At 42.1% G+C, this 24,056-nt stretch overlaps 1 protein-coding gene across 2 annotated transcripts in view; it reads left to right on the top strand.

Moving 5' to 3' along the window:
• The window catches only part of ptprga (protein tyrosine phosphatase receptor type Ga), a 298,438-nt gene that overhangs the window by 227,537 nt on the left and 46,845 nt on the right, over nt 1-24,056 (top strand). For both annotated transcript variants that reach the window (XM_053652631.1, XM_053652632.1), the window contains exons 7-9: nt 5,684-5,841; nt 14,753-14,933; nt 23,814-23,998. In XM_053652631.1, coding sequence (XP_053508606.1) covers nt 5,684-5,841; nt 14,753-14,933; nt 23,814-23,998 — 524 coding nt within the window. The remainder of the gene's footprint in view (nt 1-5,683; nt 5,842-14,752; nt 14,934-23,813; nt 23,999-24,056) is intronic.

Genomic DNA, 24,056 nt, shown 5'->3' with positions numbered 1-24,056 from the left:
AACATATGGACGTTGTTGTTGAGTGACCTCCAAAAAAGCTGTCCCTTTCTCAGGCAGTTAAAGGCATGAATGCACTCAATAACATCCTGGCCTGCTAGTCACAGAGCCATGCCAAGTGAGGGAGTGTGTGTGTGTGTGTGTGTGTGAGGGAGAAAGGCAAAGTCGCAGTGAAGTTGTGGGAAGCTGCTAACAGGAGATTAGCTGTAACGTGTAGTAGAAACAGCTGCTGCTGTCAGCCATTGGTGTAGCTGCGTTATGAGTACAGGGCGATGAAGAACGCTGATGGCGCTGCTGATGATGATGATTGCAGGGATTGTAGCAGAAGTGGTCGTTAAGATGACGGCGGGATGAATTTGTTTTCTCCGGCCGTAGATGGTGTTGATGGTAGTAATCAGCTTGTTGGCAGTCAGGATGATTGTAATAGATGATTATACCGCGGGTGAAGGTGCAGGTCGGGGGTGCGGATGTGTGATGACGCTATTATCTGGCCAGTTGTTAGCGGAGTCGGATGTAATTTCTCTGTCGGTACTGACGTATGTGGTAAAGAGGATGATGGGGATGAAGACCGATGAAGACTCTCAGGCCATTAGAGATGCATATTTCATATATCGTGCTATCTTCAGTGAGTGGATGTATTGTAGGTACAGTGTGTGTGTGTGTGTGTGTGTGTGTGTGTGCGCGTTCATGCATGCATGCATGCGTGTATTGCTCTCAGCAGGCTCCAGTAGGGGGTAGGACGTGGGTGTGTGTGTCTGTCTGTGTTCTAGACAGATCTCAGCAGGGGGTGTGCGCAGACACAGACACGGCCATTTCTGCACTATCACGCACACACTCAGACACATTTTCAGCCCCGTCACCCCACACACTCGCATAACCAGTCATATCAACAGTAGAAATTGTGGATACATGATTTTTACGCTTCTACTCGCCTAATGTAAGTCTATCACATGCCACCTTAAACCTTTTTATTAAATAACCATTGATTTCATGCTACTTCCTTCCCAGCTTTATCTTTCTCCGTAACGCCTCTACACACATGTTACCGAGAGGTCGTATATGACAGGATGAGTTGAATCCACAGGTATAAGTTTTTCCCAGCGTCTTGCATAGAACTGAGGAAAATCTCAACTCAGAGTTAACAGTTTTAAAAAATAATTATAATAATAGTCATGTGGACGAATTTCAAAATGTTTATTGGGCGTATAGTGCGCTATGTAGGTTCTACAGCGCCGTTATTTTACACCCTGCACTCTTAAACATAAAGGTGCTTCAGTGGTTCTTTACAGAACCATAGGTTCTTCTTATTGTCAAGAACCATTTTTCATTGTATAGGGTTGTTGAGATATGCTTTTTTTTCATATTTCATTAAAGGTTCTTCGGAGCAGTGTATTGGTTCTACAAGGTATCATCCCTTAACAGGTTAAATTAACCCTATAAAGTTCTTGGTGGGACTGGAAAAGGTACTTTTAAGAACCTTACTTTGGTTTTTTAAAGCGCTAACTAAAGGTTTTTAGAGACCTTATGATAATAAGATTCCTTGTCGCACTGCTATGAAGAACCGTTTGTGGGTTATTTAAAGCACCAGTAAATAGATGGTTCTCTAAAGAACTTGAGAGCAAAAGGTTCTTTGTGCAACTTAAAAGGTTTCCCCGATGGCATCAGGCTGAAAGATCCTTTATTGGTTCTAACTGGAACCTTTATTATTTTTTTACGAGTGTATGTAGCGATCATATATAGAGAACAGAAAGCAGTTTGGGATTCAGCCTAAAATGATTCCTCCATGATGAAGCGAAGATGAAGCTGGATCCCGGCTAGCTTCGGTAATGCACGCTCCAGTATTATGAAAGCAATAATGTGGGTAAATATATATAAATTCAAACGAGCCTTCCGATCAAATGCGACGCACTTTCATGGCTCCATGCAAATGCGTAATGTAGCGCTGGTGCCGAAGTTCGTTATGATCTCATTAATATTCAAATACATTTCAATACTAACGTCTTTATACACTCGGAATGTACACTCAGTATGTCATCAGTATGTGTGTGTGGAATTTTAAACACACACACACACACAGTGCAGATGGAAAGCCCTACACAGCCCAGCTGTCTGCTTCTCTTCATCCACTCATTTCCTCCAGTGCTCTCGCTTAATATTTAACTACACATTAGGACCGGTGAACACACCGGCGAGTCCCATGTTAGCAGACACGGTTTATGGACCGAGTTTGTCATTCTGTGCATGTGCACTTGAATGTGATGTGTAGCAGTGTGAATATTTCCTGGGACAAGCCAACTCTTATGTGAACCTCCGGCGCCGTGTCTCGGTTTAAACTTTAATGGCTGCACGAATCCTTTGTTCTCTCGCCGTGTAAACTTCGGTATGACTCCAGGCTCAGGTTGTACTGTAGTGCTGCGTTGTAGTATGAACAAACCCTCCACGCTTACTTGGCTCTTTGTGGCGAAGTCAAACGCGTTCGGTTGATTCACTGTGTAATGCTCTGAATTAATTACGGATGTATTAGTTTTAATGATTTAAGTTATTCATTTCTGGCTTGCAGGATATTAGCAGCGTAACACACTCGGAGGAAAGCGCGATCCACTCTCTTCCGCATGCACGAACTCTCACATGTCCACCATTATGAGCTAGTGTCGCTCTGATCGACAGGGGAGGGAGTGTATGGCATTAAAGGAGCAAATTGACCTTGCTGTATATTTTTGTACTGGGTAATATTCGCTCCTCAACTGTGGAGGAATCTTTTTTTTCTGCACGGTTACTCATGTAGTATGACATGTAATCAAGAGAATGAAATCATACATGTTCTCATGCGAGTGTTTGCAGCTACAACTGTGCTGCTCAGGCTGTTTAGTCTGCATGGAAAAGTCTATGTTTTAAAGAGAGACTCTTGCGAGATTGGTTACAGTTCTGCGGCTGGGGAATTTTGCCCAGTGGCTATGTGTGTGTGTGTGTGTGTGTGTGTGTGTGTGTGTGAAAGACTCCAGTCTCATCTATTATCATGCCACTGAGCCACAGCCTCGCTTTCTCCCTCGCTTAGTCTTCCTCACTCCAGTTGCTCACCTCCTGTGTAATCTCATGTGGATTGCCATTCATTCAACCCTAACTCAAATATGCACACAGCAAAAACACATTAGCATAGCCACTTAAACACACTCCGAGCACCTCATACATCTTAATGATTTCTTCCACGCCTCTTCGCCACCTCCTGCTGTCCGATTCAGTAAGGAATTAGAGCGGCGTCACTTAGGAAAAGCCCAAACTGCAACTCTCTCTGTTAGACATTGAATAAAAGCTGGCTGCCCTTTAACCCTTCGCGATAGATTGTAAGAAAAGTGTTTCTACCGAATCTTTGATCAGTTTATGGCATGTTAGGATATATGTAAATCAATCATAACCCCACATGAGGAGATAGATGTATATGCATTTGCTATAAATAAATATCTTGATTAAAGGACAAAAACGTTAGAAAGTGTGTTAGTAAGGTGACGGGCCACCACAAACTGCTAAAACCAACACAAGACCAATTCCCCCATTGGCCCTTCTCTATCTTGGGCCCCCTAATAATCCCCATCACTCTCTTCTCTCCACTAATAGCTGGTGTGTGGTGGGCGTTCTGGTGCAATATGGCTGCCGCCGCATTGTCCAGGTGGATGCTACACACTAGTGATGGTTGAGGAGACCCCCCCCCCATACTATGTAAAGCACTTTCATTGTCTACAAAGGCACTATATAAATGTAACTGTAAAAAAAAACGTCTTCAGTGATCCTTGGCAAAAATTAGACAAGTCTCGGGAACGGTACTCCATTCTTCCAAAAGATATGATGGTCGCAAGTGCTGACTGAAACATCACTCCAAAATCTCTCCTAGGTGTTCAATGTCCCGTAGCACGGCCTCATCAAATCATTTAGTGAACCATTGTATCCTGTGGATGGGGGCGGGGTCATCCTGGAAGAAACCATGTCCATCAGAAATATTCTATCATAGGATAAATGTGATCAGATGCTCCCTTTTAAAGGGACAAGTGGACACAAACCACAGCAATATATCAGAGACACCTTTTTTTTTCCTTTCTATTAATTTGTCACTCTTGTCCAGTTCTCCTCTCCGCAGCTTTAGGCTTTTTAATCCTGATTAAATAGGACATGGCACATGCAGTAGCTTTTCATCTGCTGCTAAACCCTTTTGAACAAGATTCCCTATTGTAGCCTCTCTCTCTCTGTCTCTCTTTTTCCATTTGAAATCTGGGTTAGTGATTTGACAAGCTGTGCTTACATCATTGTCACTCAAATGTTGTCTGCCCTGTTCTTATCTTCACAGCTGATAAAGAAAATGGTGGTCTCCGTGGTCAGAATATCAGAGTGGCTATAAATACAAAACCTAAACATCTTTCATTTGAAAGATCTTGTCATGTCATAAAGCCAGGCTGAACGTATGCGCTCATGGATGCAATTCGATCCAAACAGGATTGTGATGAGAAAGTCGCAGATTGCATCCACTGCAGAATTGGTCAGCTTTTTGCTATTGATCATGTGTCACTTCAGGGAAGGCCAACAGCCAGGAAAAAAAAAACAACAACAACAAAAAAAATAAATACCCGAGAAGCTTCCGAAGCATCCATACGCATATCCAAAATGCAGCTACTATTTACAGTGTATGCATGAACAGATATTTGTTTTATCTTTTCAGTTTGGAGATTAAATTTGTGGCTAATCTTAGTTCAGTGTGTTTTTAACAAGCCTCGCAAATGACAAGCTCACGAATGGTAACTTTTTAAATAGCACATTTTAGTTAGATAAATATTCCACTCCGAATCTAACTCTGTAAAAGCTGATTAAAAAAAAAATCTTATTCAGAAATGATTAATAAAGGGACTATTCTTCAAATGAACTGAACATTAGCAGCGTTCTAGAAATGTATTTGAAATGTCCCTGACATTCATTATAACAATTACATTCGTTAGAACAATGCAAGATCGTTGAAGTTTTAGTTAACAACACACACACGTTCATGGCACAAAATAGGTCAGTCAATCTGGTCTGAAGAAGAAGAGAAAATAGATCTTATCCAATATAAACCAGAGTGCCACACTCCAGCTGTGTAGGAGCACATGACTGCTCAAGTTCATATTTCTCTGCTTAAATGTAGCAACTCTGTATAATGCATGCAAATAAGTTTCCAGTCCTGTGGTTCACAAGGAAGTCGAAGCGTCCCAAAGATTTTTAGAATAAATAAATCTTGCAAAAAATGTGTCACTGAGCCTAGTGCTCATGTTAGATAAGAAAGGTTAATGCATCGTCTACTTATCAAATCCCTGCATGAATTAGGATTGTTAAGGCAGGGAAATGGGGAAAAATGGCTTGGCTCTATGCACCACAATATAAAAATATGCATACATTATCACAGGTTGTTACTTCACCTTCAGTAATGTGGTTCCTGCTCTGAAACATCCTGTTCCTTGAAATCTTTTTGCACTTACCCAGAATATTTTCACCATCTACCGGTGTTATTGAAACGCATTGCATTTTTTCCAGTACTCCAATATATATCGAATCTAAAATGAATCTAGATGCTATGGATGAATGTTTGTTTGATAATATATGTTTACAATACATTATGCCTTGTTCATTATGTAGTCTCACTGATTTCACTTTTCTCACTCCTTCTCAGAGAAAGAGACATTTCTGGAGCCTTTTGTCCTGAGGGACCTGTTGCCGTCCTCAATTGGGAGTTACTACCGGTACGTTGGCTCGCTCACTACTCCACCCTGCAGTAAAGTAGTGGAGTGGATCGTCTTCAGCCGGCCTGTCTTCCTGTCCTACAGACAGGTGAGTGTGTGTGTGTGTCATTTGCAACATGACAATGTTTTCTGAGTTTGATTTGTGTATTTTGCAGTCTAACAACTGGTGAGCCAGCCAGGAGCTGCAAAATACAAAGGGATGAAGGAAAAAGTGGCAGGAATTTAAGATATATGATGTAGAGAGGTCATTTCTGTATGTATGTTCACAAAATTAGGCTCATAAGCTGAAAAAAAAGGCTGAGTTTGATTTGTCTCTTTCCACCCCTTGCTAGTTTGCCAGTTGTTAGGATTTGATTTGAAGCGAGCTAGACTATAATTGGCAAGAATTTAAGACAAAAGTCATGGAGCGGTCATTTCTGTATTCAGGAGAGATGTTCACAAAATTAGGCTCTCATAAGCCGGTAAAAAATCGGAGTATGATTGTGTCTTTTCCAGCTCCTGGCTGGCTTGCCAGTTGTTCTGATTTTTTTGACGCGAGCCAGCCACGAGATGCCAGGAATTTAAGATGAAAGTTGTGTAGGAGTTATTTCTCTATTCAGCAGAGATTTTCACAAAATTACACTCGGATAAGCTGAAAGGGTCTGAGTTTGAGTTTGTCTTTTGTCACTCCTGGCTGGCTCTCCACTTGTTAGATTTCGAAGCGAGGCAGATAGTTGTTGACAAGAATTTAAGATGTCAGCTAAGGATGATAAGTGTGAAGGGGTCATTTGGCAAAAAGAGATGGTCACAAAATTAGGCTCTCGTAAACGGGGCCGGGGGGTGGGGGAGGGGTAGGGGTAGTCGGGAGTCTGAGTATGATTGTATTTTGCAACAGAAGGCTTGGCTCGACAGCTCTTAGATTTTGATGAAAATCTAAAGAGTGTCAAAAGTCCAGGTCATACCAGATAATAAGACTGTGCGTATCCAGAAAAGAGGTGTCTAACACAGATTTAACCCGAACGTGCTGTCCTGATGGGTATTGTTTCCAATGCTTATTACACAAACCCTTCTTATCTTACAACATTAGGTGTGTTAGCTGAGGTTGCAACAAAATTCTGCAGGGTAGCAAATGCCTTACGAAATGAATAGCACTTAAGAATAAGAGCCACACTGTGCTGTGGATCTTTCTAATTATCCGAGATCACAAACACAATCTCCAACTCATTCTCGAAACTCATTTCATTCTCTTTCATCTGCTAGTCTTTCTCTCTTTATCTCTCACTCATTCAATTCTCTCCAGTGAGCTCCTCGCATCCACATCAAGGACGTACATAAAAATGCAAGTCGGTAGATAATCCCGTACTCCTGCGCTTGTTAATTGACGCAGGCGGCTCACATAGTGAGCTGTACACCGCTCTGTAATAATGGAAACAAACAGCCGAAGGAAGCTGTGTGACGGTGCGTTAACTAGACGACCCGGGGGCCTCCACCCACCCACCCACCACCCTCCTCTCCTCCTCTGCCTCCTCCTCTCCACCACGCGGAGTGTTTGGCTTAAACCCTAATGAGCTGAAATGAGTTTGCTTAGGGAGCGCGACGAAAGCAGGCCAAGTGTGGATGACGAATTCAGTTGATTTGTGTGAGCACGGCGAGGAAAGCAAAGACACAACAAGGAGGAGGAGGAGGAGGAGGAGGAGGCTACCGGGGCGGTCCAGCATCACACAATCATCCTTGGAAAGGAGAAAAGATAGACTCGGTCTGTCAGCTGGGCAGTTAGTGTCAGCGACAGGGAGAAGGAGAGGACGAAATTGAGAGGACAGAACGAGTACAGAGTCAGTGTAATAAAAATAAACGGCATGGAAAATGTCTCTTGCATAGATCTGTTCTCAAATTTATTCATGTATAAAATTGTAAGTGTGATAACAAGCATAAATAACGGTTTTGGCCAGGACTATATTTACACTTCCCTATTGCATTCACTTGAATGTTTTAATTAGCAACAGAACATAGGATTGATGATGTTGCTGTTGCTGTTGTTGTTGTTGTTGTTGTTGTTGTTGTTAAAATTGGAATTCAAAAAAAAAAAGATTATTGAGTCAGAGGACAAAAGAATACTATATAATAGGATATTCCTGAGCAGCTGTGAGGCTGTGAGACATTCCTCTAACAGTCATTCACATTCAGTGCTGTGTGTCAGGGGAGTTGAGTCAGATGGTCGAAAGTTTGCACTCACACCAGCTCAGATACGTCAAACATCAAGTTCAGGCAACGCAGAAGTCCGACTATATACGTTACTATGAGAGGTAAATGGATTCAAGAGTGATCGATTTTTCTTGCTGAACATTTATATGTTCTCTAATTTGATTGGAAGCTAGTGAAAGATAGGAAGTCGACTCATCCTCGTTGTAGTTTGTAACCTTGCCCAGGTGTAAAGTCGAGGAACTCATGATAGTAATGCTGCATTTGACTAAACTCGGAAGCGGGAAGTCGGAACGATGTCATTTTCGAACTCATCTATAATACATTTTAAAAAGAGCAGCCATGTTGATTTGATGCCACTTGCTAAAACTTGGGGTTGAGGAGACTTTCTTTCCAAGTAAGAATTCCATGTTGAGGAGATGTTTTCTTTGGTTTTTCCTAATCTGAGTTACAAGCTGTAGTCGAACGCAGCACAAGACATCCGAGGTGTCTGCTCATCCCAGTGTGAACAGTACGTATTGTTCTGAGCTTGAACTAATGTCCTAACACGATCGAGCGGACATGTTTGACGAGCTAGAGAACAAAACAGCTTTTGGAAATGACAAAACATTATAATTTTGCTTCCTACACTATGTTTCCGTTGACTAGCTGGAGATATCGGGCTATTTCATGTGTGTTGGTCTCTGAGATGTGCGCAGCCTCGACACAGCAGTGTGCTTTTAGATCATTCCAGAACAGCCAAGAGATGGTTATTTATTCTGCAATACTGAGGGAACAAAGCATGTAATTATATCCTCAAAGTTGTGAATACTTAGCCCACATTCCACATGTTTTTTGCATATTTATTTATTTATTTATTTAACCAGACAGGGTGAAATTCAAAAATCTTATCTCGAGCATGTTTATAATAACAGGTTAGAAGATAACAGGATAGTGTTTTAAAATGAACGTGATATGAATGAATTTCATACCTTTACGTTGGCTATCCAGATGTTTTGTATATCAGTTTCTTTTTTATGCTTAAAAATATGGCAAAAACACTATAAAAGGGATTTATAGAATTTACTGAAATATCATTCAGTATAATAGATTGTTCAGTATAATTGTCAAGTAATAAAATACGAGGCAACAAAATGCTTTGCTGTTGTAGTTATATACTCTTTTGTTAACTCTAAGGGATTTTTATAAGAGGGAGAATTTTATCGAATTTTCCATTTATTTGATTATATACAAGGCATACAGAGAGAAAGCGTCTTTGACTTGGGCTGGCCCACAGCCTTTCATGACAAGGCGAGATTTTTTTTTCCATCCTTTTTCCTCCAGTTAGTGGCCATTAGGAGGTCATTTAAAGCGATTGACACTGGGAGCGCTTTTGTCCTCTCGTTTCCTCCTGTGATTTGGTTTGAAAGAAATAGATAAAAGCGCTGTAGAAGATGACGACGACAGTGCTGCCTCTCTTTTCTCGCTGTTTTTTTTTTCCCCTCTCCCTATTTTTCTCTCTCTCTCTCTCTCTCTCTCTCTATCTTGCTCTCTCTTTTGTTGCTGATGAGTCAGGGAAGTAGGTCACAGCGAGCGACAGGCGTAGCTCAGAGGTACTTTTAGCGCAGATCGATGCCGCCTCACTCGCACAGGTCTGACACACACGCTCCGTCTGGTACATGTCACACACCAGCTGCACACACACACACACACAAACACACTCGAATATGAATATTGTGACATGCGCTCAAATCTGTGTCTGGTGTATGGTGTGGCTTCTCATCAGGGATTATTTCACTGTTTTGCTTCACACACAGATTTTCAGGATTATTGTTGCACTAAGCTGTTTACCTCCAAGGTTTCAGCCATATTACAGACTCACAGATTGTGATTAGGAGATTATCTCTCATAGCTGCATACTGACACAAGGCTAGAGAAGCTAGATCTTGTATTTATATCTTGGTAAGGAACAAACGTCCTCGAAAAAGATATTAACGTCTGACAGTTTTGACATTGTGGAGACATCTGGCTGGTCCTGTGAGGAAAAAAAATCTTTAAAATTTTTATTTTTATTTTTTAATAAACTAAAAAACGAAACGTTCCCGAAGGTTTTGTTTTATTTACTGAGGTTAGATTTAGGTGTAGCAAAGCATAAATTAGCTGCATTAATAATTGTGTCGGTGGATGGTTGTCACAAGTAAATAAAAAAAAGAAAAGAAAGACAGACGTGTATGTGAGATCAGCTGTTCCTGGCTTGAATAATGATGCTAAATTGAGATCTAAGGGGGGGGCGGATCATCTACTTATTTTGTCTAGTTCCATCACCGAGACTTTTGGTCTTGAAACAGAAACTTGTGACATAAGAGGCTTTCATTACCATGACAACAGTTCGAGCAAATTCTTTTCCTCCACCATTAAAAATAAATAAAACATGAGTGCAGTGGGTTTTGAGGATTGTTGACAACATATAACAAAATATCAGATATCACTGAGAAGGAGCCACATTACTAATTCTAGTGCTAGTGCTGATGAAATTTGCTTTGAGCAGTTACTCAGAAATACAGTATCTCACAAAAGTGAGTACACCCCTCACATTTTTGTAAATATTTGATTATATCTTTTCATGTGACAACACTGAAGAAATGACACTTTGCTACAATGTAAAGTAGTGTAAATTTGCTGTCCCCTCAAAATAACTCAACATACAGACATTAATGTCTAAACCGCTGGCAACAAAAGTGAGTACACTCCTAAGTGAAAATATCCAAATTGGGCCCAAAGTGTCAATATTTTGTGTGGCCACCATTATTTTCCAGCACTGCCTCAACCCTCTTGGGCATGGAGTTCACCAGAGCTTCACAGGTTGCCACTGGAGTCCTCTTCCACTCCTCCATGACGACATCACGGAGCTGGTGGATGTTGGAGACCTTGTGCTCCTCCACCTTCCATTTGAGGATGCCCCACAGATGCTCAATAGGGTTTAGTTCTGGAGACATGCTTAGCCAGTCCATCACCTTCACCCTCAGCTTCTTTAGCAAGGCAGTGGTCGTCTTGGAGGTGTGTTTGGGGTCGTTATCATGCTGGAATACAAGCTGGGATCATGCTTTGCTTCAGTATGTCATAGTACATGTTGACATTCATGGTTCCCTCAATGAACTGTACCTCCCCAGTGCCGGCAGCACTCATGCAGCCCCAGACCATGACACTCCCACCACCATGCTTGACTGTAGGCAAGACACACTTGTCTTTGTACTCCTCACCTGGTAGTTCCACACATGCGTGACACCATCTGAACCAAATAAGTTTATCTTGGTCTCATCAGACCGCAGGACATGGTTCCAGTATTCCATGTCCTTAGTCTGCTTGTCTTCAGCAAACTGTTTGCGGGCTTTCTTGTGCATCATCTTTATAAGAGGCTTCCTTCTGGGACGACAGCCATGCAGACCAATTTGATGCAGTGTGCAGCGTATGGTCTGAGCACTGACAGGCTGACCCCCCACCCCTTCAACCTCTGCAGCAATGCTGGCAGCACTCATACTTCTGTTTCCCAAAGACAACCTCTGGATATGACGCTGAGCATGTGCACTCAACTTCTTTGGTGGACCATGGCGAGGCCTGTTCTGAGTGGAACCTGTCCTGTTAAACCGCTGTATGGTCTTGGCCACTGTGCTGCAGCTCAGTGTCAGGGTCTTGGCAATCTTCTTATAGCCTAGGTCATCTTTATGTAGAGCAACAATTCTTTTTTTCAGACCCTCAGAGAGTTCTTTGCCATGAGGTACCATGTTGAACTTCCAGTGACCAGTATGAGGGAGTGTGAGAGCGATGACACCAAATTTAACACACCTGCTCCCCATTCACACCTGAGACCTTGTAACACTAACAAGTCACATGACACCGTGGAGGGAAAATGGCTAATTGGGCCCAATTTGGACATTTTCACGTAGGGGTGTACTCATTTTTGTTGCCAGCGGTTTAGACATTAATGGCTGTGTGTCGAGTTATTTTGAGGGGACAGCAAATTTACACTGTTACACAAGCTGTACACTCACTACTTTACACTGTAGCAAAGTGTCATTTCTTCAGTGTTGTCACATGAAAAGATATAATCAAATATTTACAAAAATGTGAGGGGTGTACTCACTTTTGTGAGTTACTGTATAACCGCATTATTAAATAAACTTGCTTGCAACTTGTAAAACTGCCCATGTGTTAGTTTGACGCTGTTCATTACTACACCTCCGAATCTGATAACGTAACGTTTCAGTGGAAACATGTCACAGGTTCCCTGTCAGCAAGCAGAGTCTCTTTCTGCACTTAATCTCTATCTGACTGATGAATACAAGAGTTTTATTTAAAGAGAGAGAGAGAGAAATGGAGTGATTTAAGACAGCTATAGGGACAGAGAGGAGGTGTAGTAGGCAGCTAGTGCTGATGGAGGAGGGTTCGTCTGATGGTGATGGCCTGTGTGTTGCGCTCCACCTGGCCGTGCACACTCTTCTTTCACTCCTGCTCTGTGCTCTCGCTCGGTCTTCATGAGAGAGAAGTCATTTAGGAACGAGCGCAAGATGAGTAAATAAGATGGGAGGAAGGGGATTTAGCAAGAATATATCCCGGACTGAGATTCATCTGATCTATATATCCATTCAGCCTCTTGAGGCCTGTTAGAGGGCAATGCTTACAAGCGCTGCTACACACACACACACACACACACACACACACACACACACACACAAAAATGCCCGCTGTGCTGATATAGCTATTTTATTTCCTAGATATCTCCTGTCTCCCCTCTCTCTTTCTTGCTCTCTCTCTGTCTCACACACACACATATATACACCTCAGTATATGTTAATGGCAATGTTGGGTACTAACACACTACATGTGATCTGGATTACATCATCTGATCTGGTTAGAGAGATCAGACCGTGTGCACTGTGTTAATCAGATTATATTTCTATGGATTACTTAATTAAATGTTTTAAATCATGGTGTATTCATTCTTAATTTACAGACTGTGCTCATAAACTGCTTGATAGCTCTCATTACAGCTGTTAATGATCTATCTCCAGTTTTGCTCTTCTCTCTGCGCGTTGGGCTTTTAATTCTGTTCCCTTAAACTGTTCATAGTAAAGATTTTTATTGCCAGACGTATTATCTTATGATTACAGAGGTACTTTCTGTGCAGTCCAGAGCAACTAAAAACACATGAAAATACATCAACTTTGTGAAACATTCAGGTGGAAACATAGCAGATTGAAGCCCACACTTTCCATCTGGCACATGAATTATAAAAAAACTTTAAGCATGGCTCATGCCACTTTTGGCCCACAATGCACCTCACCTGTTTCCGAAACTGATCCATATGTGCCGAAAGTCTTAATCATCTGCTGTCTGGAAAAGCGGCACTTTAAAAGGGACATGTGTTTATGCTAATCAGCTTTCAGCTATGCTTGTAAGGGGACACTTTTATGTTTGGTAATAAAATAAAATATTAATATAGAGTTTGTGTAATAACATCCAGGTTGTAAAGTAATATATTGTCATACAGATTGTAATTACATTTTCAGAATCATTTACGCTTCGTAGCTCCAGGACCATCGGTTTGATCCTGAACTCGTGGTCACGGTCTTTTATGCTTTTGATGTCACATGACACGTCTTGGCCCCAATCTGCGGAAAATCTGCGGTAATATATAAACTATTTCAACCTCCTCCGAATATTGCGGAGTTTGCCCGATTTTGCATTAATTTCACAAAATTGTGAAATCCTGGTGGGACCGGTCCGTGTCGAGTTTTGCATGTTCTCGTGTCAGCACGGGTTTCCTCCGGGTTCTCCGGTTTCCTCTGGTCGGTGGATTGGCTACTCTATATTGCTTCTAGGTGTGAATAAGTGTATGAAATGGGTGTAAATGGTGCATTGCAGTGAACGTATTCGGATTCTCACGCCCAGGATATCTCCCAGGATAGACTCCAGATCCACCACATCCCTGACCAGGATAAAATATAGATCTTGATGTCACAAAATTTCACTACAAGATTTTTAACAAACAAGGTGCAAATGAGAATGAAAGAAAGAAAGAACTGTTTTATCTGAAGCCTTAACCAGAACAGAGTAAACATATTGAGGCCAATTCTCAATAAGTTTAATAATATGGAAGTTTGAGTTTGAAAAGTGTAGCGATTGAATCAGTAAACCCCACAAGAGGGCGCTATGTTACGACACTGATGGGATTGAAGATGGCAGGAAGTAGCCGAGGAACGTGAAAACTTTTTTTTTTTCTGAACTTATATAGCACTTTTTTAACCTTAGCGGTTCCAAAGCGCTTTACACTGGTTTTCATTCACACACTCACACACCAATGGTAGCAGAGCTGCCATGCAAGGCGCTAACTTGCCATCAGGAGCAACTTGGGGTTCAGTGTCTTGCCCAAGGACACTTCGGCATGTGGAGTCACGTGGGCCGGGAATCGAACCGCCAACCCTACGATTAGTGGACAACCCGCTCTACCACCTGATCCACAGCCGACCACGATGTTGATGTTGATGTTGACGTCTTCCCATTTTAGCAAACGAGCCACGTGTGACGGTGTTAAGACGTGCAACATGATGTGCTTTCTGAGTTTCTGAAGCTATTGTTCCACTCTGAGACGAAGCACGTGAACAGTAATTTACCTCATAGTAAATGTACAGATTTGTAAAACAGAGCTGTTGAGGTTAGGGTGAATTTATTCAAATTTATTTTTCTTCATGTAAACATGCAAAGCCTTGGTGATTTTTTTTTTTTTTTGTACTGCACTGATAAACTTCTCTCTGTCTCTGTACGTGTGTGTCTCTTTCACACAGTTGGAGGCGTTCTACTCTATCTTCACCACCGAGCAGCAGGACCATGTGAAGTCAGTGGAGTACCTGCGCAATAACGTCCGCCCACTGCAGAGTCTGGACAACCGGGAAGTGTACAAATCCGCCGTCAAAGACGCCTGGCTGCCCTATCTGACCGACCCCTACGGAACCGAGTCCTCCAAAGGTGTGATGACTTCTCTGAGACGTGTGTGTGTGAGAAAGAAAGAGAGCTTGGGTATAACTAGGAAACACTTTTTCAATGACAAGTGTGTGTGAGTGTGTGTACGGGCACGTTGCCCTTGAAAAGCTGCAGTCCAGTGCCTTTCCTGTGAGAGAGTACTGCCGTCATGCAGGGAGGGAGAGAGAGGGGGACTGGCTGGGTTAAGATGGAGTGCATAACAACACGCCATATGCTACTTACACACACTCTCTCTCACTGTCTCTCTCTCTCTCTCACACACACACACACACATCTAGTAATGAAGACTCCATGCACTGTAACATATTATCAGGATGTGGAGCGTACATGCATACACATATAAGCAGAAATAAAGCAATGGCGTGTATCACACAAGTGTGTACTCAGTAGAATATAGACAGGTATAAAGCACATGAAAGACTCTGTGTGTGCATGTGCTTCACAGAAGCATCCATGTTCTTTGTAGTTTGCTCACGTTTTCACCGCTTGCAGGCGCTTCATGGTGAGATAACGATAGCTCAGTCCCTCACGGCTCCTCCGTCCATCACCTCAAACACACTGTTGGTTGTTTGGGTTTTTTTTTCTTTCTTTCCCCATTTCTTGCTGTGTTATGATTTATTTCCCTCTCTGTTTTTAAAGGAGTACTTCAGTATTTTTCAGCCTAATTTATTGCATCAGTACTAGCTTATGTGTGATTATAACGGTCCAAAAAAATTCCCCCTGTAGCAATAAAACGCAATAACGATCGACTCGAAACTCAAAATGGAAGTCATGGTGCAGTTGTCCGTAAAAAGACTTAAAGATGTGTGGAGGTTATTGAAAAACCCCGAAACATCCCTTTAAGTTCTCCGTCTCTTCGAGTCGGTTTCGTACCGTTCGGTACGTTCGCATTCGCATTTTTTCTTTCATTAGAGTGGAAAATCAGACTAATCAGAGTTTGGGTCGTTACAACCTCGTGTCATTGCGCGTGTTTGATCTCAACTCAAGGCCTGTTTCCTCCGCCTCCTCATCCCTCGCTCAGCCAGACGTTTCCACAACGCACTTTAAAATCGCACCAAACGCACCAACATGGCCTGGAGCAACCTGGAGGCTCTAATCAGACTCAGAATTAATTTCAGAGCTCAGAAATAATTCAGGAACAAAAGCAATGGCAAAGGAGCTTATTTTATCCCCGACGTGTGATTGTTTCATCTTGGCAGCAAGTCAAAATCATTTTGGATGCGATTCAGGAAGAATGTGGTAGGAAGAGGTGATGGTTCAGAAGCAGGCGGTGTAAAGGAGGGATGTACGGAGGCGTATCAAGGGAGATCTGGAGGCTGGGGTGGAGCGCTCATGCTATATGTCAAAGCATATCTTGAGATCAGAAAACAGAGAGCAGCATGTAGTGCATATGCTTGTGTCTATAGTCATGTCTGATAACTATTCACATGTCTGATTACTGCTAGTGAAGTAATATTTCAACTTCGAACTATATTATTAAAAATCTCTAAAATCGTCGTGCGTGTGTTCGCCCTTGCAGGAATTTGATGCCTCGACTCCCACGGGCGTGACAAGATTTTATTAAAAACGGAGACACCAGCAACGATTTTATTACAACCGAATAGAGCCGTGAAAGTGAAACATCACTTTATACCCCTGAACATGTTATTTTACACTGTTCTAATTAATATATGTAAAATAATAATGTGCTTCATGCCTAAAAACTACTAAAAATGCACTAAAGATCCTTTACTAATTTGATTTAAAAATTCCAGGATCTTTGAATGTGCAAGATTTTGCAGTATGCAAACTTGTTTCTTGCCGTCACGAACAGCTAGCTAGCGAACAGCTAACAGCATTTATCACAGGTCAACTCGAGGAGCGTTTCAGTATCGGAGTTCCGATTTGCATGATCGTATGCACAGCTGTATACCGTAACATTTTAAGATTTTATCAATTATTAATCTAATATTTATTCAACATTTAATATATATATTTGACTTTAAAAAAACAAAAAAAAACACAAAAAAAAACATAAGCAAATACTGTTTGTGAAACAGCGATCTGTGTAATGAGAATCACAGAAAAAAGAAAAAGTGAAGCAGAATCCACTCCAGTCTTGAACCTAAAGCCCTAACAACCACATGAAAAAGGCATTGGCTGCAATATTGACTCACTTAAAAAACAACCCTGCCGCCCTACAAGCACGTATATTTTCTGCCTTTCTCTCCTTTCTTTGCTCAGCACGCTAATAATCTCCACTTCTTTTGTGTTCTCTTTGCATCACTTCCTCAAGGCCTCTGCTAATTGACTGCAACTCCACTACAATTTGTGCTTAACGTGGCTGTTCAAGGTTTTTGACATATTAGCGTTCGCTTTCTCTCCACCAAGCTTTCTGCCCCCCAAAACACACTCACACACACTCACACACACACACACATACATTAATCTTCTACCACTCTGTTACGGTCAAATAGCCGCAGGGTCAGGAATGGCCTTTTTTATTAAATGCCTTTTTGCGCGTCTCCTAAGAGTGCTGCTTTCTCAACACGCACCCCACTCCACTTTGGACCGGTGAGGACAAGAAACAGGATAAAAAATAAATCTGAGGGACCTTCATGCTAACCTGTGCTTCTCTGTTTTTGTTGGTACTATCTGAAACTCTGAAACTATTGGAACAGCAAGGCCAATTCAATTCACAGATGAATATGACAAGGGAGTTTAGAATTTCAGCTTTTATTTCCTGGTATTTATGTCTAGATGTGTTAAATGATATGGAACATAGCACATTTTGCACCAGAGCACCCAATTTGTAGGCGAGCAAAAATATTGGAACATTTGACTGACAGGTGTTTCTTGTTACAAGGTGTGTCCTGTTAGACTGACTGTTTAAACAATAAATAGCTCTGAACATCTACTCTTGGTTTCAGCCTTCAGTTTCACCTGTGAAGACTACATTTGTTGTTAAAAAGGATAAGCCAACATGAAGATCAGAGAGCTGTCTATGGGAGAAAAGCAAACCATTTTGCCGCTGAGAAAAGAGGGAGAATCTGTACTGAGCAAACAGACAGATTGGAATTCGCAAAGAATTACGGAGATGAGGCACAAAAGTTCTGGAACCAAGATTAACCGCTAACAAAGTGAAGGACAAAGTGTAGAGAAAGAAAGGATTGTCTAATGATCCAAAACATAGAAGCTCATCTGTGAAACTTGAAACCATGAAGCTTGCATGGCTGCTTCTGGAACATTCTTACTAGTCTTTCTTGATGAGGTAATTCATGATGGTAGCAGCAGAATAAATTCAAAGGTTTACAGGAACACATTTTCTGCCAATTTACAGAGAAATGCATCCAAATTAATCGGGAGGAACTTCATCATGCAGCGAGACAATGATCCAAAACACACTGCCAACACAAAAAAGGACTTTATCAGGGGGGACGTGGAAGGTTTTAGACTGGCCAAGTCAATCACCAGACCTAAACCCAGTCAAACATGCACTGAACCCCCCGAAGAGGAGACTGAAGGGAGAACCCAAACAAACTGAAAGAAAGAAGCTGCGGTAAAAATATGGAAAAGCATCATAAAGAAGAAATCAACAATTCAGTGATGACAGTGGGTCACAGGCTTTATACAGTTATTACAAGCAAGGGATATGCAACCAATTATTAAGTTTCATTTACTTCAAGACTTATCTGTTCCTATACTTATGCTCACTTGGGTGGTCTGATACAAAAGGTTCTAGGTTTTACGTTATTTAACAGATCTAGATGGTAAATGCTGAAAACCTAAACTCTTGTCTTATATCCATCTTTCCGTCTCAAACTCAAATGTCTTCGGTGTAAAGCACAAACAAATGAACCGGCCTTGCTGTTCCAATAGTTTCGGCGGGGACTGTATGTGCATCCACTTGTTTAACCCAGTTTTTTCCACACTACTGCTTACTGTCTTTATCTATCACCATTAGAGCCTGTTGTTCAGGGGATTGGAGCAACATGAACATCAGCTCTCATGCCACACACACACCAATCAGCCTGAGGACACTCATTCTCCCCAAAACACACCGCATTAAAGCACCAGGACATCTGCACACAGGCCCAGTTTACAGCAGGTTTTGGGGATTAGGAAAGGAGCCATATTCATGTCTAAGTGCTCTGAGTAAAGCCTTCACTAATCCCAGTAGTCGAGCGAACGTTGTGTGGAGCTAACCTACTAGCACACCATGGCAAAGCTCTTGCTTATGTTTTTGCCCTAGCTGTGTGGCATGTTTTCTTTTTGACACAATTTTGTGAACATTACCCGTCAAAAACAGATTAAGACAGCTCGGCGTTACATACAGCCCAGTGCTATACTGAACCATATGCTAGCACCTAATATGCTAATCTCTTCAACATTTTTGTCTTGGAATCAAATAAGAGCACATATGCAAACTTTTAAATAAATAAAAAAAACATGCAGTGCCAGAGTAAAAGCTGTTTGGCTCCAAAACCCTCATAGCACCAAAATGAAAATAGCAACTAGACTAATAAATATATATTATAAATATATGAGATGTTATTGCATCTTCTCTCGCTGCCTCTGGTATTTCTGAATTGTCTTTACTTTTGATATTGGAAAGAAAAGGTTCTTTAAGTGTATTATCCACCCTGGCAAGCGAGCATTAAATTACATTATTGTGTCAGGAAACCTGGCTTTTCTGACATAACATTATTACTAAGACTACATTCGAGATTTAGATTCATGTGATTACACGATTTAAAAACAATTTCTGTCTTTATTATTTCAAATGGAGGACACACAAACACTGAAAACACTGAAACAAAATACATTTGGCGATATGCATCAAATGAATGATCTGCCGGGATATTCTCTTTTCTTATGGAGAGTAGAGGATTCCGCTTGTTTGTGCTCTTATTTGTGACCTCCCTATTACTAGCATTCAGCTAAAAAATACATTACTGAAAGTACTCATTTTGTAATTATTGAATTTGTTTATTACTTGTTAGTCCGTTAAAAAACATCTTTACTTGACTATTTTACCTCAAAATGCTATTGTGGCTAGCAGTGGCCAAGCTACAAGCTACCATGATGTTCAGTTGATACTATCCAGTAATGTTTTATATTGTGACTTTATATAAGTATATAAAGGTATCTGAATGTCTTTACAGCATTCCTTTAATGGCAGATCTTCACTATTTAAATATGAACATGCGACACGTTTCCAGCATTTGGGGGAAATGTAGCTAGCACGTGATGTAAAAGCTAGCTAGATAGCTAAGCTGATCTACTTTGAGAACTACCTTTTTTTTCTTTTCTTTTTTTCTCTCATTAAGCTAATGTTCTTCTTTTTCAGAAGCTAGCCATGTATATTAGTGTAGGCAGCTGTAAAACAATCTTATGTGAGCTAGCAAACTTTTTAATACACAGTATGTGAGCTAAATCCAAGGAAGATTGCTTTTTAATAGCAAAAGTCCTGAGCTCTAGCGTTTCAAACTTCGCCTTCCTCTCTCTATTACAGACTGCACACACTGCGAAAGTCAATCGTTTCTGATTTTACTAGTTTAAATCTAATATAGCTCTCTAGCTACTGAAGCTCTCATAATTAGCTGACTTGCTCTGAGACATTCACTCTCAGATAGGCGCCATTCCATATTAACATTAATGATCTTCTATTAGCATTCGCATTTTAGATGTAGCAGCATACTGTACGTTCTTAATGTTAGTGTTAGCAGCACAGCTTTGCTTTGATTGTGCCTGGCCACAGGAGAGCGATGTGCATAGTTCTGCCCTCTGCTAATACACACTGCAGATGCTCCTATGTCATAGATGTGTGTGAGTGTGGGTGTGTGGTTGTGTGGGTGGGTGGCTCATGACCATTGAGGCATGCTACGAATGAAAGTCATCTCACGCATTACCATAGGCCATTATAGTGCGCGATTGTGCCTGCATGTTTATTAGCCCTCTCCTCCATTAACGCTGGTAATAGGAGCCTCTTCAACATCACAAGTATCAGTAGAATTAGTTTAATTAGCATCGTTTTGCATGCAGTGGTTCCCCTGTGGCTGGAGGTGAGAGTGTGGATGTGTGTGTGTATGTATATATGGATGTGTGTGTAGGTGAGTCGTGGGTGCATTGGAAGCAAAGAGGGAAGAGATATGTGTGTGTGTGTGTGTGTGTGTGTGTGTGTGTGTGTGTGTGTGTGTTGAAGGTGGCCATGGTGTTCTGAGAGAGCTGGGCAGAGGAGGAGGGGCAGCATGGAAGCAGGCACGGTTTGGGGAAGGCATGACGCAATCCATAAAAAGAGAGAGAGAGAGAGAGAGAGAGAGAGAGAGAGAGGAAGGGGGTAGGCACTCTGGTCAAACAGAGCCATCTACTGGCCACTTAGTGAGGACGTTTATGTGAACGAGAGTGGGAGAGGATAATCGTGGGAGAGTAAAACATATATCAGACACAGCAGTGTTATTTTTACTGGCCACTTATTTAGTCCAGTGCCTTGTTAGTCCATCTCTGTCAGTTTCAATATCTGACCACAGAACTACTGTTGCCTGGATATTTTGGATTGGAGGACTGTTTCCTGTCTCACTGTTGACAACACCACTGCTGCAACTTAAATGCTCATATCACCATGTCACTGAATGATGCACCACCCAAATAGTTTTTGCTCACAGGGGGTCCACTGGTCTTTTTTTATTATTGTTGGAGGGAGTAAAGAGGAGTGGAGACATTGTGCATAGCAGCACATGGGCTACATTTAGTAATTGTACACCTACAAAGATGTTAGATTCACCAGAGAAAATGGCCAATGAGTGTATATACAAGGACGGTGTAGAGAATAAACTTGCCATTGAGTGGCTAATTACACTATAAACTGGAGGCGTTAACCGAAAACAGAATTTGACTTTTAAATGTAATGGTTACTCGATATCGGGTGTCTTTACATCCCAGAGAAACTCTGTTGAGTGGAACTGGTACTGGATGGATCCAGGTGTCCGTATCTGTCGGTCCAAATGAAGGTGTTGCCAGAGTGCCTGTTAGTCCTAATGGAAAAGGTGTGCCTGTCAGTCTAAGTGAAGTAGACGTTGTGTTTGTGGATACCAGAACTAGTGAAGGAGGCATGGCCTTAATTTAGTCAGTCTCAGAGAAGAAGGTGTGGCCTCTCTGCCTGTCAGTCTCTGAGAAAAAGGCATGGCCTTTGAATATGTCTGTCACAGTGAAGGAGGCATGACATTTTTGCCCGTCAGTCCCAGTGAACTAGACATGGCCAGTTTGATGGAGGTGTGGCCTCTGTCCCTGTCAGTCCCAGTGCTGGAGGTGTGGCCTCTGTCCCTGTCAGTCCCAGTGATAGAGGTCTGGTCTCTGTCCCTGTGATGGAGGTGTGGTCTCTGTTCCTGTCAGTCCCAGTGATGGACGTGTGGCCTCTGTCCCTGTCAGTCCCAGTGCTGGAGGTGTGGTCTCTGTTCCTGTCAGTCCCAGTGATAGAGGTCTGGTCTCTGTCCCTGTGATGGAGGTGTGGCCTCTGTGCCTGTCAGTCCCAGTGATGGACGCGTGGCCTCTGTCCCTGTCAGTCCCAGTGATAGAGGTCTGGTCTCTGTTCCTGTCAGTCCCTGTGATGGAGGTGTCACCTCCATCCCTGCCAGTCCCAGTGATAGAGGTGTGGCCTCCATCCCTGTCAGTCCCAGTGATAGAGGTGTGGCCTCCATCCCTGTCAGTCCCTGTGATAGAGGTGTGGCCTCTGTCCCTATCAGTCCCAGTGATAGAGGTGTAGCCTCTGTGCCTGACAGTCCCAGTGATAGAGGTGTGGCCTCTGTGCCTGACAGTCCCAGTGATAGAGGTGTGGCCTCAGTCCCTGTCAATCCCTGTGAAAGAGACCAGACATTGTTTTGTCTTTCCTGAGTATGGGTTTTAGTAAAAGTTACAGAACGCCGAGACCAATGGATTTGAACGAGTTGGAGAAATGTAATTATCAATCTCCCATGGGTGTCAGTGTCAGGTAAATATAGCTCTCGTGCATGATAACGGTGAATAAACACATTAGTCACAGAGCTCTACTCATAAACACATCACTGCAAATTTGTTCCAGAACTAAAGGCAACAATCAAAGCCTCATTGGCCATCAACAAAAACAAACAAACAATAACAAATATTCAATGTTCCAAATAAAACACACAAGCATGAGATAAGAGTAACAACTTATTACTGTTATGTAGAGAATAGAATATTGTACCGAGTCGATGGAGGATAGTGCACATGTCAGCAGTAATGCTTTTGTTAGCACAATGGATTTCTGATTAAAAGTGGAACTCGTGAGTCTGCCTCATGGTAGCGCACGTTTACACCATGCCTCCTTCACTATATCCATTTTAAAAAAAGCTTATATGGATTTAAACAGCGCTGAAAGTAAAGCCTTTGAGAGAAGTAGGAGAGATGAACTGCTGATGTGTTGTATTTTCTCATATCATTTGCGCTTTGTCTTCACAGATGAAGCAATAATCAGCGTATGCATCTCACAGAAAATGTACACCATTTTGTCTCTTTGTCTCTCTCGCTCTCATTTACTGTTGTTTATCAGTGTTTGAGGGAGTACACACAGACACACACACAGGCACAAAAACACAAACACTGGCAGTATGAATGACCTGCAGGCAGGTATATATGAGTTTGTGGATTATATTATTCACAATGAGGCCATGGGGAGCCATGACTCACTCGCACAATTACAATGCTCTCTTTTTCCCCATATGATCACTATCTCTCACTACAGCTTTCCTGTCGCGCTTTCTCTATTCGTCTCTTTGTCATTCAAAGCAGCAAATAGACGGCCGTGTCATAATCAAAGCTGCCATTATGAAACACTTGTGTGTGTGTGTGTGTGTGTGTGTGTGTCTGCAGCCTGCAGTAGTGCTCCCATCAACATGCAAGTTCAGCCTCTGAATAAAACAGCCCTGGTGGTGCGATGGTCTCGGCCCGAGATCACCTACGACCCGCCCATCATCAGCTACCTCATCTCCTACAGCTGGACCCGAAACGACGAGGAGTACGAGGAGACGTACGTCAAAGGCAGCGACCAAAAACTGGTGAGCCATAGTGTTCATTTTGTCGATGGAAAAACTACTCTAAAAAAAAAACCCAACT

The sequence above is a fragment of the Ictalurus furcatus genome, chromosome 21 (genome assembly GCF_023375685.1).
Source record: "Ictalurus furcatus strain D&B chromosome 21, Billie_1.0, whole genome shotgun sequence".
Lineage (NCBI taxonomy): Eukaryota > Metazoa > Chordata > Actinopteri > Siluriformes > Ictaluridae > Ictalurus > Ictalurus furcatus.
This window is presented reverse-complemented; position numbering and strand designations above follow the sequence as displayed.